Here is a 16,758-nt window from a genome sequence, read left to right as displayed (position 1 = left end):
GCTTGTACTGAAGTCTTTCCAGATTGGTAGGGCACATCATCAGTCCTTTCATTCCCCTAACCTGACTCTCCATATACCAGGGTTAAGTGTTTTATATAGAAGGATTAGTATGATTCTGTCAACTTCCATGGATTTCTCTGCTCTTTAGGAAAAGAAGTCAGTGTGATATAGAATATAGAAATTTGCCCAAGTTAAATGATAGGTTAGCTCTTTCCATAGCTTCTCTCCCACTTCTATCATTTGGCACAAGGCCTTGGCACTAAACTCCATAGTTTAATTTCTTAATTGTTTGCAGATGCTAGAGATAATAGAATTATGAATGATATCTGAATTTTCAGGTTACAAATAGTAGAGATTTTCATCATACCAATTAGAAAATTGGACTGAGTTTGACTTTTCCCAGACCTTGTCACTTAGAATCCTGAGCTTCCTTTAAAGTTCAGCTCCTGATCTCTCTAGATACTAGTTCCCTTTCCCCAAATAATTACCTACCCATTTTCTATATATCTAAATATATTATGTTCATTTTAATGAATTTATTTCTAGAATCTAGCGTAGTATCTGACATATAATAGGTGCTTTATAAACACTTGTTACTGGATTGATTTATTATCTCTACTCAAACATGTCCTGGATTCGTAACCTTTCTCCAATGTACATACTTGTGTATACACATGTACACACACACACACACACACACACACACACACATACACACACACACACACATACAATCCTGTGGGTGTTCAGGAAACATTTCATAAAAGAGGAAGAATCTGATCTGTAATAATTTTATTTAACTGATACTTATAGGGTATGGAGGAGGGAATTCTAGGCTAAAGCAACAGCACATGCAAAAGGGTAGAGATTGGAAATTATGGGAAATATTTGGGAAATAGCTAGTTGCTTTCACTGTGTGAAGCTCAGGATAAATTCATTTAGTGAAGCAGTAGAGACTAAAACTGGAAAGTCTTATTTTTACTAGAGCATAGAAGGTCTAAAATGTCAGACTTAGAAATTTGTGACTTTCACAGTTTACAAACCCATTTTAGCATCAACAACAAGAAATAAGTGATAAGATAAGTTTTATTTGATCATATCTTCAGGATGAGGAACTTTAGCTTTTCTACAAAATAATTGTAAACAAATTCTTTCTGTCTTTTTTTTACTTTTGTTCTATAAATTCCTTGGGAATGAATAAAGAGACTATTTAGACAAATAGGAAGTTTCAATAAAATTTTTCTTAGTACTTGGCCTGATTTATAGAAGGTAATTAATGAATGCTTAATTTATTAAACTGCAGTGGATAGAGCATAAGCCCTGAAGTCAGAAAGACCTGAGTTCAAATGTGATCTCAGACATTTCACGCCTCCTAGCTATGTGACCCTGACCACTTAACCCCAATTGCCTCAGCAAAAAAGAAAAACAAAGGAAAAAAGTTTATTAAACTAGAGAAAAATTAATAATGTTGGTTTTGCTTATATGAGTTGAGTGTTATACATTTGAAAAAAGATATAATATCAGCACAATTTCAACTACAATATAATATTGTATATTAGCTATGAGATTTACTTTATCTTTTTAAAATAAATGAGTCTTGGACTTTTCTGGGTAGATTTTTCTGCAAGGAAACCAAAACAGAATCTAATTTACAGCTTTATTCAAATTGTTAGATTTAGATTTTCAAATAAAACAATGTCAGAGGACAACAGGAGAGTTTTAAATTCTCAAATTTTTCAATATGTATCTAAAAGTTCTTGCTTCTTCATTTTTTTGTGGGGGGAGTACAGGGAGAATAACTTGAGACCACACACCAAAACTTAACTAGGATAGTCCCAGGATGAAAAAAATAATATTTTTTTTTGGCCTCTTCTTAAAGACTTTCCATATTAACAGTTCTAAACAAGGTTTTAGCTCAATAATGCCCACAGTAACAGGTGCTTTTGTAGTTGTTCAGTTGTTTAATTGTGTTTGGCTCTCCTTAACTCCATTTGGGATTTTATTGGCAAAGATACTGAAGTGGTTTGCCATTTACTTCTCCAGTAACAAGGTAAGATTTGTATAGTGTTTTTAGATTTGGAAAGTATTTTTAAAAATAAATATCTCATTTTATCCTCATTACAATCTTAGGAGGTAAGGGATATTATAACCTCCATTTTACAAATGTGGAAACTGAGGTACAGAGTGTGGCTTGCTCAGGGTTAAAGAGCTAGTAAAAACCTAAAAGCTAAACTCAGGTCTTCCTTACTCTATATCTTAACATTATCTACTGCATCAGCTTGCTACCTTTGTTCACATTTAAAACCTTTTACAGCCTGTCCCCTCACATTCCAATCTTGTTATATGGCATGCCACTTCATTTGCTCAATGGTTAAGTCTACCAGACTGCTTACTCTTTCTCAAATATGAAACTCTATCTCCTATCTCTAGGCCTTTTCACTGAGTGTTTCCTATACTTGAAATATATCCCCTTGTGACTTTTATATTGAAAAAATCAGACTGATTCTGTTTCTTTCTTAACTGATACTATTTATAGTTAATTGATTTTGTCTTGTAGTGGTCTAAATCATGATTCATTGACTCTGAACTTAATTCAGAAATTTATTGACCCTTTAATGTTGTATTTTGAAATTCAGTTCTCTTGTTAATTACTGTTCTATTCTTGGGTCAATTATCGTTCTATTCTTTGGCCACCAGGGAGTCTGGTCTAGTATCTTTACACTATCGAGCTTTCCTTCAAGGATATCTAGTTTGTTATCCAAAGACTTTTGGTTCACTATCTTTATTCTTGAAGATGCAATTGTACTTAAACAATGAACATTCCTTAGTCATAGGAAAGAAAGAGCTGTTGCTAGCCCTCATTCTTAATTTCCATCCAATCATGTTTCCTTTCATTTATGGTGCTAATTTTCTGAACTCCTTAAAACAATCAAAGAAAGTTGTCCCCTTCATTTAGGGTCTTAGCTTTGCTGTGGAAACTGAGATCCTGTTTACTGGTAAATTTACACTACTAAATTGATCATACTTGGTACTTTGTACCTCAATTTACCTTAATTATAATTTAGCAGTCATGAAGGGATTGGATATGGGAAGCTAGTTCTTGGAGTAACTTCTTGGTGACATGTAGGTGACATTTTCATTGGCTGAGGTGGGGGATATTTCTTTGCAGAGACTTTCCCTAGAGATGTGAATCTCCTCCTATACCCCAGTCTCAGACTTTCAAAGCCAAGGTAAGCCCCCTTCCCCCATCAATGTTGGGGAAGCTGCAATTGTCTTTGTCTTAGTGTCTTGTCTGTACTTACGTGTGATAATAGAAAATCCAGGAAATTTTCTTAGGGTACAGTTCCCTTGAAGAAACTCTTAACTCAAGCTGAGATGTGCTCAAAAGATTTGTTTGTATCAATGGTAGCTCTTTAGGGAGGTGATAAAGTAAGTCACAGGTCACTTATTGCCATTGGCTGGAGAGGGAGATTAAATCTTGAATTTCTCACTATAATTGAAAGATCAGAAGACTGACATTTCCCATTCAAAATGGATTATAATGTCACAAATAACCATTATTGGACATGGTGGGAAGTCACAAATAGCCATAGTTGGCAAGTGACTGATAAACTGGCAGTAGATTCTTCTAAGACAAAAGGAGATAACTAAAAAGAGAGCTCCAAAAGATTTAAGTTGAATGACAAGGGAAGTCTCTCTAGTTATCTCCTAGGAACATTCTTATCCAAATTAGTCTAAGATATACTAGAATCTCTGAGTCCCATTTTTTCTGAGAAAATTATTTTCACCTGTGCACGTTATTTTTATTTTTATTTTTTAAATTTTAAGATTTTTTGTCATTGAGACTTTTTGTCTTTGTGCCTATCTTGTGGAAACAATCCTTCTTTTCACTGAAATTGGTTTTAGAAAATTGTGAGTGGGGAGTTCAAGAAAGGAAAACCTTGCCTCCGGGAATGCTTCTTTGTATCTCTTTGTGTCTTTTAAGCTATTTCCTTCCCCCACCCGACCAAAGAAAAATATGAACTTTTCTGAAGGGTTCTCTAAGTCTTCAGAAAAAAAAAAAAATAGTCTTTTTTGCTTCACATATATATATATATATTGCAAGTTTTGGAAGTGCAGGAAGAAAGATAAAAAAGGGAAATCTTTTAGTTCAGACCATATAATGTTATGACAATGTAAACTAATTAGAAAACATCATGTCTTCCTGACTCCAGGCCCTGAGTACTATTTATGAGATCTTGTGAAATTACTAATTTGGCTATTAGAGTTATTGTCAACTATTTAATGGGGTACATTTTAAAAGAGGAGGAGAAATAATTCCTTACTGTGGGGGAAAAGGAAGAAAAAAATGGAGTAATTTTTTTGAAAGTCTTGGTAATCATTTAATTGTTAACTAACGTAACAATATGAGAGTAATAATAACTATATCTATCCATAAACTGTGATTAGTAAAACTTCTATTTGAAGTAAAATCTTGTGCGATTACAATCTGATATTGTTTTGAATTTTGAATTAGGATATAATTGTCTGAATTATCATTGCCAATAATCCACCATTCAAAGGAAATGCTATTAACTGCTCAGAGGTTTACAGTTTGAGAATGACTAGTGCTAGGGAGAAAAAAAAAACAAAACAAAAAAACAAAACAAAAAAAACCCCTCTTGATTTGATTTCTCTATTATGCTATTTCTGAAGAGGAATATTTCCCCTGGAATTAATCCTAAAACTGGGTATCCAGTTTTATATATATCTATATCTATCTATCTATTTTTATCCCTATCTCTATAATATCCTGTAGATAAGGTGGAACTTTTTCTAAATGGTTATCTGTTCCAAATAGTAAACACAACTCTTAACTTGGAAATCAAATGGAGCTAATTTAGTTTTATTTTATTCTACTTATGTTGTATCATTCTGTGCTCTTAGGCTTAGATATGGAGGACCACTTTTGGTGCTGTTACACTCATGTCCCTGCTTCTTCCTTTTCATAGAAAATCTCTCAAATATTATATGACTTATGCTGTTGCAATACCCCAGTGTGGTAGCCAACACAACACAAATGGACTAGTGGTGGTTGAAAATAAGATGGTAGTGCTGATAATTCAACAGAACCATTTATTGAGAGAAATCATGTTGCTTATATTCTTAAAACCACATGTTATTATGAAAGGCTTATTTAGTAACCAACCCTGGTTTCTGTTTTCTATGATCTAATTCTTTGAAGCATGTTAGTTTATAGGGACTCAATCTTATTTAAAGTTCACAATATCCCAGTAATTGTGCCAGGATCTTATGTTTTTCCATTATTTCAAGCTTAAATACACCTTTTATTAATCTTGGGAGGAGGGAAACATCCCACTTACCAAAGTTTCTAGCTGTTTGGGAGTTCTTTACATTTCCCCCTTTTTTGTTTATTGAGGTACTCTCAATTCTTGAAGTCTGAGATCCTGCCTGTGGACATTCTCTGCAATCCTTTTAATTTTGGTCAGAAAACAGCCTACCAGAGTGGGTCCACAGACACAGACACATATAAGCAAAATTACAGCAAATGTTATGAGTATAATTTCATGCCCAGTGGCACTGAATGTTTCTTGTGCTCTCTTAATCCAATCAGCAATTGTTTGGGCAGTCTGGTCAGGTTCTAGATTTTCATGTAATTCTTTATCTAAAATATCAGCAATTTTTTTGAATTTCCAATGTAACATTTGAATTTCCCCATAATCAATTAAGGTGATTTCTAATTTTATCTCATTCCCACTCTACTCATTATATTCCTTATTAATCATACAGAAACTAGTGAATCTGTAATTACATTCCAATTTTTGTCTAATTCTCAAAATTTCCACTTCTTTTCCTATTTCAAGGATATCCTCCCTTAATTGATTTAAAGCTTTATAAAACTCCTTATTAATTTTATTCTGCATAGCAAACTCTTTAGAAATGTTCAGAGTAAGTTCATGCAAATAATTAGCTTGAACCACTTGATTTTGAACAGTAATTATAGACCTAGCAATTGAGGGACTAGAAACTAAAGTATAAATTAATGCAATTATTCTAAAAACAACATATGAAATACATCTTTTCTTTCTATTTTTGCTATTTTTGCTTGACCAATTTCTCCCCACATGAAAGCATGATCATTCCCCAAACATGTCTGCACAGTAGCATGATATGATTCATTCTTATTTCTATCCCGAAAATATTCTTCTATTGGAGCAGATGGTAATGTGATTTTCCAAACCTGATCATTCCCTTTTTGATTATTTTCCTACCAATTTGGGGTATCCCCCATGCATACAGTGATTATGAGAGTCATTATGCCAGGGCACATAAGTCTGACAGGGGACAAAGTCTCTGCTCTGTTCAGCAGTCCAAAAAAGGAGGATCAGCTTCTTCTGATTCCCATAAGTCCTGATTCAGACAAGGTGGTATATGGACTCCCAAAAGGGAGTTGTTGTTTCACGGTTCTGTCCCAATATACCCATGACAGTAGTTAGATTGAGGAAATATTGTATTCTTTGTAGTACTATAGACTTAAAGCTTTTTTCCACAATTGGAGGTTGCAACATTCCTACTAGCCAAAAGCCTATGAAAAATATCATATTTATTATGAAAATGAATAGGTTGTATCAGACTACAGCTATCAAAATTAGCATTTGCAGTAGCACATAGGGGAGAATCTTTAGTAAGTCCAGTAAAAATAAGCTTAATTATTGAACAATTTGACTCCTCTCCATGCTTATTAATATCAATTTCCTTAACTAAATATTGAAATCCATTATCATACAACAGAATTTCAGAAATATATTCTCCCCATGCAACCACTCATAATACTCCAAAAGGTTTTGGTTTTTCCTTCTCCCAGTTTAAGTTGTGCTACCTCTAGGGCCAGTCGCTCAGTTTCCCCTGTGGTGAAGTCAGCCTCTGTGAGTTTTCTTTTCTTATCTTTATGTTCTGGATCAATTTGGATGGGGCAGCTACATTTTTCTGGAATACAAAGAAAACCTTGACCCTGAATTATTACCTTATCAAAGCCCCTCCATGTCCCATTGACATCCTTTTACATCACATATTGTGATGGGAGTGGCAGAGCTGGCCCTTTGATCTTTTCTTTTTCTCTTTGAGGAAAAATGATGTAGTGAAGGAAAAAAAAAATAAGTCAGCTGGGGTGTGGGATGTATTATTCACTGTGAGATAATTAATAGTATATATTGCTTTAGCAAGTCTGTTTTTGGGAGACTTCTTTCCCCTTGATTTTCAAAGTTCTATTCTTTTGCTCTACTCTAGCCTGTCCTTTAGGATTGTAGGGGATTTTATAACATGTGAAATGCCCCAAGAAGCATAGAATTTCTTAAACTGCAAAGAAATATAATTAGGTCCGTTGTCAGTTTTGACATGTTGAGGGGTTCCTAAAAGAGCAAAGCAAGATAATAAGTGATCTATTATATGCTTTGTGGTTTCTCTGGGTTAATAATAATAGGACACAATTATGAAAGATCTTACTGTTTTTATTCTGCATTTGTAGTCAATTCCATATCCTATATAATTAAGTAAATGAATACTTAGACTTTTAAGTAGTTATATATTCATGTATAAGATTAGATCCGTAAAGGTAAAGTATCTCATTCTTTGGATGTTATGGGGGATGAAATCCTTTTCAGGAGAGAATTAAACCCTGAAGTAAATATTTTTCCTCCTTTAAAGCTGTTAAAATTAAATGGAATAATAAACTTTGAGAAAGTTCAGTATTAGAATATTGTCTCAAAGAACTAGTATTTATAAATGTATGTAATTGGCTGACAAATGTTTCTAATGGGATAACAACTTTAAAATTAGATTAATGATTTTATATATAAAATTGCCTTAATAATTGTGAAGAGGGTCAAATTGCTTTCTTATTAAAAGTATCTATCTGATAATTTAAAGAAGGATTTAATGTATAAGCCAGATACTCATGAATTTCTTTAAAAGATATTTTCTTCAGCAGTGTTTATATCAATACAGGGTTCAGGTAAAGAAAAAAACAGCAAGTGGCATGCAAAAACTTAAATTTTCTGTTTTCAAGTAATCCATTCTAATTTGATATTCTTATAACTCTATTATTCACTCACAAAGCTTGAAATGATTTTCACCTCATGAACTAGTTATTGGAAAACCAAATTTAGGAGGCTGTACTAAATTTATTGAGTTTTATAATTTGCAGATTATTTTTTTTTTTAGCAGAATTAGGAATTTCTGCAAATACCTTGGAATCAGAGAAATACACTTATTGAAAAGGAGGCCTTCCCTAAGAAGGAGGCCTATTCTAGAAAATCCAAGAGAAAATGTTTCCAGGGACCAGAGGACTATATAAGATATCTGAGATACAAGATGAAATATGCTGATTAAATATGTTATTAGGATACAAGGAGACTTGATGTTAATTAATACTGATTATCATTATTGTACTATTTTAGCCTTTTTGTTTTACAATATCCATGTTTGCAGAGGTTTTATTATTATTTTTTTGCTTTGTTATTTTGGTTATTTGTAAATTTCCCTTCTAAAATTAGTCCAAGGTTTTCTATTTTTACTATGCCTTGTGCTGTGATTAATCAGCTTTGTTGTTCTTACATTGACTGGTCACTAGAAAATGTGTATATACTGTTATGTACTTGCTTATATTAAAAATCTTATAGTTTAGTCTGTAGATAAGTGACCTACGAAAGATATATATAAAACAATTGAAATTATCAGATTGATTCTGTCTTCTTAATTGATTATATTTACAATTAGTTAAATTTTGTATTGTAACTTATTCTTTGTCTCTTAATTCAGATTATTTAGCTGACCTTTAATGAATTAAGTTTAAAAATCCAGTTCTCTTGTTAATTACTATTATAATTTTGCATCAAGGAGATTTGTTACTCTTGCAGATTGTAGATTGGCATCAGAGAGTCTGATGTAGTATCTTTACACCACACTTTTCCTTCAAAGTTGTCTGGTTTGTTATCTAATGAAGTTTGGTTTGCTGTTCTTGTCATTGTGATCGAATTCTATGAATATTTCTTAGTTACAGGACAGAAGGAGGGAGTTATTGCTAGTCTTCATTTTCAATTTCCATCCAATCATTTTCTTCCATCTATGATGCTATTCTTCCTATTTTCAGTACTCTCAAAACAATAAAAGAGAGTTGAATTCTTTATTTGAAGTCTTAGCTTTGCTGGGGAAGCAGAGATTATATAATAATAAATATATTATATAATAATAAATTGGTAAATTTGCACTTTTACTAAATTGATTGTGTTTGGTATTTTGAGCTTCAGTTTATCTTAACTTTAATTGTTAACCTATCTTAGATTCTTTATTTTCCTTTAAAGCTATATTCAAGTAGTCCTATGTGAAGCTTTTTCTGATCTTCTCAAGTTACAGTTATCTTATATCTAATTGGCATCTATCTATCTAAAATCTATATTGTACTCTTCTTTTCATAGAATATTGAAGTCAGGAACTTCAATTTTTCACTTTTGTCTTTATATTTCCATCATTTGACATTTAATAGGTTTTTAATAGATACTTGTTGATTATTTGATTGGCATAGTTTTCAAGATACTGTGCCATACTATGCCATGCTGTGATGTGGGTTATTGGGATAAGATTTTAGTGCAGAAGACTCTAGATAAGTTACCACATCTTTCTGATTGCTTTAAAAGGATAATGATTAAAATGAATTCATTAACATTAATAATAGCTGTTATGTATATAGTGCTTAAAATTTTTCAAATTACAAATACTATCTCATTTGATTTTCATAGTAACTCTGTGAGGTAGATCCTGTTATAATTTCCTTTTTACTCACAATCATCTATTTTAGAAGTCTTGTCATTTGGGATCTCTTTTAAAGTTTTATTATTATATTTGGTTTTTCATATTGTAAATAATTTGTTTCCTGATGATACACTATCTTAAAAACAAAAGCAAAATTGACCAGCAAAATGATTACATATGACAGCATATGTTTCATTATACCACCATGTTTTGTTTTGCCCTCTCAAATTCTCAAAGAGAAGTATATTTTATAATCTATTACTGGAAACTAAGACTGGTCATTGTAATTGAGCTGAATCAGGCTACTTTTTAAGTGTTATTTTCTTCATTTTATCTTAGCTATTGAGTATCTTTTCTTACAATGCTGCTTACTTTATAACATTTTGTAAAAGTCTTCCCATCTTTCTTTAAAATTCTCTCATTCCCTGATTTTTTTTCACAATGTAATGATATTCCATTTTATTAATATGCCATACTTAGCTTGGAATTCTCTAACTGATAAGTGCTCAATTTATTTTCAGTATTTGTTGCCATAAAAAGTGTGGTTAAGAATCTTTGGGCATATATTTGAGTCATCTTTTTTCTTTGATCTCCTAGGGGAATATGCTCAGTCTTGGAAACACTGGGTAAAAGTATACAAACAATTAAAAGATATTTCTTAAACCATTCTAGATTGTTTTAAGAAAGGGTTAGACCATTTGCAGATCTATCAACAGACCATTTACAGATCCATCAAAAGTATATTAATGACCTGCCTTCTTACAGACTCTCTAATAGAAATTATGAAATCCTAGTGTTTATCTGTAACCATCATTTCAATTCCCTTGTTCATTAAAGAGAAGGCATAGAATCACAGAAATCAAGTATACATCTACACATCTTCATTCACATTTTAAAATATTAGTTTTGAGTATAAATGGTTATTGAGTCATATTTGATATTTGATCTGGAAAAACCTTATTTAGATCTAGTCCAACCTTCTTATTTTATGGATAAGTTAAATGAAGTATAGAACTCTTGTTTATCTTTTTTCTTACTATACATATACTCTATAGCCATTTGACTTGCTACACTGAGACTCTAGTCTTTAGGTTGGTTATTATTGGCAAGATAAAGGCTAATCATTGCAAGTTGACATTCTGGGAGATAAAAATATAGTAGTCTTTTAGACAAAAAAAGATGTAAGTATGTATTTATTTTATTTTTTGACATTATCCCTTTTCCATTTCTCTCCTGCAGTGCTTCCAGTATATCTTTATTCTTGGAAGTTTTGTGAATTTGAGTAATATAATATAGAAAGGAGATATTTGATCAAGTGATATTGAGGTATAGTGGTAGAAAAGAAATCACATAATTTTAAAACTAGAAGAAATCTTGGTGAGTCTTTTGTTAAGTTAGGGCTGAAACAAAGGAGGAATAATTAGAATTTTCTCCATGACACCAAAATAAAAAGTTTGCAAAAATTTAATATGCCAGTATTTAAGAACAAGAAGCTATTCCACTGATGAGTTCTCCCTCTCCTCTCAAAGGAATTTGTCTTAATTATTGTTGGATTATTTTTACATTATGAAATATGAAATTGATTTGAGGCACATTTTATTTATCTGTCCTGACACCAAAATTTCTAGTTAAGTCTCCAAGTAAAGTTTGCTTTTTTTTTAAAGATGAGAAAATGGAACATTAGTAGCAGAGATTGAATTAGTATTCTGGTTTCCTGACTTTAATGTATTATTTTATCTATTACAATGTACTATTTTGTCTTACTTTCCCTATCAAGGTGCAAGAGATAAAATGGACACATAACATCAATTGATCAACACTTGTTTGTTATGTGCTTACTGTGGTATTAGGTGCAGGAAATAGGAAAAAAAATAGTCCCCTCTCTGAATTTCATAAATCTATAATGTCTTCAATAACAATTTAATTAGGGTGCTGGTCAGGCAATCTGCAATTTCCCCCCAATGAAGTAAATTGATTTGGGTTATTAGTTATTAAGGAATTGTGTTACCTACCTGATGTAGCAAGGAATATTTTGGCAACATAAGAGAGACAACATGACATTGTAGTTAATAGGATTGCCTTTGGGGATAGGAAGGCAAGAATCAAGTTCCCCCTCTGACAGCTATTTGCTATAGAATCCTGGGTAGGGTCAATTAATCTCTCAGTCACATGGGTCACTCTCTAGAACACAAATTACAGAACAGCTACTGATATGAGGAAATTTCCTCAACATTTCTCCAATGAATGAATGTAACCAAAGAAATCCCAGGATTGCTTGAATAAAATTTAAATAAATGAAAATATTGTTTTGGGAAAATAAAGTGGAGTTTTTGTTTTACACAGGTGCTGTCTGTTTGCATGTTAACAACAATCCTTGGGTGTATATTTGGATTGAAACCAAGCTGTTCCAGAGAAGGTAATCGTAATAGTATATAATAAAAGTATCATAATTCTATTGTTAAAGAATAGATATTGACTGACATTGTTCCAATACAAATATCTAATGAGTTTTTGAATTTAATTTATCCTTATTTTTGGAGCCCACCTTACCTTCCTCACCATATGATATTAGCCATGTATGTAATTTTCATGATTTTTTTATAAGAATATTTTTGTCAGCATTTGAATTTAAAATGAGAAGCAGAGAAATTATTTAAGTGAGAACTATGGCTGACAAAGTTACTAACAACATGTTCTTGGGGAATCCTAGACTTCTATTTAATTCAATTGTCCTCTAGAACTAATGTTTTAAAACAAATTGCTACAAGTACCATGATGGCTAGTCTATATATCCTCTGAATGAATGTATGTATTAGGTTTGGATGACTTCTGCTGCATGAAACCTTCTGTGAGCCAGAGTAATATGTTGAAAAGTTCAATGGGTTTGAAATGGAAAGATTTGTATTGTTTTTCTGGATCAACTACTTGCTAGCCATATGACTTTAGGTAGGTCACTTAATTGCTCGGTGCATCTGTTTTATGAATAATATTTGCATTACCAACTTCTACAGCATTGTGAGGATTCAGTTTGATGATGAATGTGCAGCATTATGTCAGACAAACATATAAAAATAATCTATGAATATTTCTCAAGGTTTCTGGAATTCTGGCATTGCAAACAGTTCAAATCTTAAAATATAATTTTTTATTGTTCTTGCTAAAGCTTTTTTCTTGTAAAACCTTTCTGAAGATACTCTCCATAGCTTCCACTGACAATCTCAGGTTGGATTCTATTACCTATTAGGTTCTAGAAATAATCCTATGGAGCTGCACTTTTAATGTATGCCCCAACTGGTATGCTTTCCATGAACTTTTAGCAGCAGACTCAATAAACTCTTGTCAAAGGTCTTTAATCAAATGGCTTAGCAAGCACAGTTAGTACAAAATCATTTCCCTTCAAAAGCCTGGGGTGCAATATCTCACAAATATATGTAGCATTCTTAGGAAGAGAGGACTTAAAATGCAATAGTAATAAGGGTATTATTATTCAATAATAATAAAGTTGTTACTGTTATAGTAGGAATATTGTGTCTAAGGAGTAATTCACAACTCTTTGTATTAGAAATTCTTTTCCTCTTCATAAAGTCCTTAAATAGCTCACTATGGATATATCCTTTCTGCTGATGGGCTAACAACTAGACTTGTTTATAGTATCCACTCCCTTCTTGAGCTCCATATCCAGCACTTCTATTTACCCGGAGAGAGCACATTCTTTGAAGTAACCTTTTAGGCAACTGACTATCTCTTCTTAATCATATCTTTTTTGATGTATATCTTTGCCCCTGGCTAAATGCATTGTCTCCTACTGTTGTAGTTTATCCAATGACGTGATCAGTGTAGGGAGAGAATAACATCCTTTCTTTAGCATTCTCTCTCCCACTCTCTGCTTCCCTCTTTGTCTCCACAAAGAGCTCCTAAGTCTGGAATTTTCCACCACTGAACTGGCCAACTCCTGAACTGACTTGCTGTTTTTATCCCTAGTCTGAGACATAGAATGAATTCTCTAAAATGGTCACAAGATCTTTCTTATGTCTATAATGGATAAAGATCCATAGTCAAAGCCCTATAATCATTTCTCATTAAGGACTTTTTCATACATTGCTGTGAGATTGTTGGGATATTCCTTAATACCTACTTTGCAGTTTGTAATTACATCCTGAATTTTCTCTGATTACATTAGTTAAGGTGGGGACAGTAGGCCCCTACCCCTTATCCCATGTTTCCCTAAAGTCAGAAGGTTCAGAATTCACAATGAGAAAATGTTGTGAGTAATTATATATGTAGAATTACAATATTTGAGCAAATTACAATGCACCTTTCAGTTTAGAGAAACAATTTAGATCACTTTCCTCAGGAATAAAAGATGGTTTTATTATGAGCCTTTTGAAGCCTAGGAGCCTTTAGAAGTTTTAACAGTTGGACAAATTATTAGGCAACTTTTTTTCCTCTTGCTAAATTTTTCCATTAATATAGGATTAAGAGTAGTGTCTAGTTGTTTTGAGAATCTATTAATCTCAAGTAGGTTCACTTTTAAAGTTTCCTTAAGAATCTCTCCAGAATAAATATATAGAATTTATTAAGTTAATATTTTAAAACTCATCACAACATTATAATGATCTGAATCAGAAATTTCCTTTGGAATAAATTAAAATAATACATGCCAACAAATTTAAATGTTGAATCTTTCTGTAAAAAGTCTGTATCTGTCTATGATATGAAAAAAAGAATAATATTTGTAATTATAATTATGATCTCTAAAAAAAAAATAACCACTTCTTGGTTAAAAGAGGAGAATAAAATAACCATGCCCTGATAATATAAGAAAAAAATCACATCATTTATATGCATTCTGTGTATGGTAACATTCTTGTTATGTGCTTGATGTGTGTATGTGTGTATCCCTCTTCACCTAATGTCCTGCACCACTAAGTTTTTCATGATATTAATATATTTCTTCCTGACTTTTTTATCCTTTTTTTTTTTTTTTAATCCATATTCATTTCCTGGGTCCTAGTCTTTCAAACCCCCTCCCCCACAATACTTGCATTACTAATTACTCTAATGCCTCTTGTGCCAAATTGTTATTGTATTACTAATCTCAAGTGGGATTGCTTTTCATGTTTCCTTTAGGAATTTCTTCATATTACATATTTCATTAGCATTTACAATTTTACTTTTTAGCAGTGAAGATTAGGCATTCAGTTTTTGAATGGGAAATTCATATTGATTTCAGTATCAATTATATAAAACAACACTATAATATTGAACACTATCTATAATATAAATCTCTTATAGAGATATTTGATTAATAATAGACTCTCAGAAATTTTACCAAATTTGTAACTGTAATTATTAGGTCAAGAAACTTTCTGGTCTTTTTTTGTGTATATGGCTCCATTGTAGTTCTTGTTCAGTCATAACTGACTTTTTGTGAACCTATTTGTGATTTTCTTGGGTAATGGTACTGGAATGGTTTGTCATTATCTTCTACAGATTAGGCAAATACAGTTAAATGATTTGGATAGGATCACACAGCTGGTAAGTATCTAAGGTTGGATTTGAATTCTTGTATTTCTGACTCCAGACTGCATCCTATGCATTGCACTACCTATTGATTATAAGTTGCCCTATACTCCAAAGTTAGTTGAGTGAAAATTTCCTTGCCAATGACTTGGGAATTTAAGAGAGAATTGTGAGTACAAGCTACTTTATTACTCATTTATGTGGTGCTGACATTTTCTTTCTCACTTGAACTGGTATTAGCACTTAGCAAAGTGCTTGGCACATCCAAAGAGCTTAATAAATGTTACTTGACTGACTTAAAATTTTTTCAAAATTCTTCTCTATCTTTACTTTGTTTTAACCTTATGTTAATTTGTATGTTAAAGTCCGGTCTGCTTAAATCAAGGCAACAGATGGCCCTAGGACAAATTCTTCCCTTTTTGGCCCTTGTCCAAATGTTGTAGTTTACATAATCTCATGCAAGCTAGGACAGACCAGGAAACTATCAGACACTCACCCAGGACAGAAATTTTATTTAGAGCTCTTGTTCTGTTTTTTTCCTCATTTTGTAAGTTTGAATCTTAATAGGATTTTATAAAGATTTTGTTACTGTGAATTTTCTTTCCTTTTAGTTAGCTAGGTGTCATAAATAATCCTATAAAATGATTGTATTATACCATCAAATATGATATTGTATATTGTATTGGGTATTAAGATAACATGGTTATTAATACCATAGATGTCATTTAAACCAACATTTTAGCCTTCCCTTTTTAGTGACTTTATGATTTGGGTTGAAATGTTGATGTCCTGTTCTATATACATCTTTAGCAGCAGCTAACTCTTTTTTTTAATATTTCAGTAAAAAGTTGCAAAGGTCGCTGTTTTGAGAGGACATTTGGGAACTGTCGCTGTGATGTTGCCTGTGTTGAACTTGGAAACTGCTGTCTAGATTACCGGGAAACATGTATAGAACCAGGTATAAAATATATGGGAAAATGGAAAGGGAGTAGAAATTAGAAGAGGAAAGGCCAAAAATTGAGCATAAAAGATGTATCACAATAGACCTTTATTGGAGAATTTGTTCTTCTCACAGATTGACAGAGGCTCAGTGGACTTGAGATACAGGATTCTTAGATATGGATCCTTAAACATAGCCAATGTGTTGATTTAATAGTTTTCCTGGAACATGCATACAGCTAACTCCCAATTAGTGTGAAGAATGAATCCTCTGAAGTTATCATATTATTTGAATTCATGCCACATAGTTCTTCTACTGGTCTAGAATCAATTACCATAATTTACATATTTATAATTTTTAAACATATAACAAGTTGTAACATAATTATAACTTTTGAATAGTACAAATTCAAATATATTTAACCCCTTTACAGGATTTGTTATTCAAACTAATAAGGATCTAACTATATTTGTTGTAAGGGAAGTCTT

At 32.1% G+C, this 16,758-nt stretch overlaps 1 protein-coding gene across 1 annotated transcript in view; it reads left to right on the top strand.

Moving 5' to 3' along the window:
- The window catches only part of ENPP1 (ectonucleotide pyrophosphatase/phosphodiesterase 1), a 96,612-nt gene that overhangs the window by 19,589 nt on the left and 60,265 nt on the right, over positions 1–16,758 (top strand). The window contains exons 2-3 of the mRNA XM_074309818.1: positions 12,151–12,223; positions 16,172–16,288. Of these exons, the coding sequence (XP_074165919.1) occupies positions 12,151–12,223; positions 16,172–16,288 (190 nt within the window). The remainder of the gene's footprint in view (positions 1–12,150; positions 12,224–16,171; positions 16,289–16,758) is intronic.

This window comes from Sminthopsis crassicaudata, chromosome 4 (assembly GCF_048593235.1).
Source record: "Sminthopsis crassicaudata isolate SCR6 chromosome 4, ASM4859323v1, whole genome shotgun sequence".
Lineage (NCBI taxonomy): Eukaryota > Metazoa > Chordata > Mammalia > Dasyuromorphia > Dasyuridae > Sminthopsis > Sminthopsis crassicaudata.
Note: the sequence above shows the minus strand (reverse complement) of the source record. Positions and strands in the feature narration are given on the sequence as shown.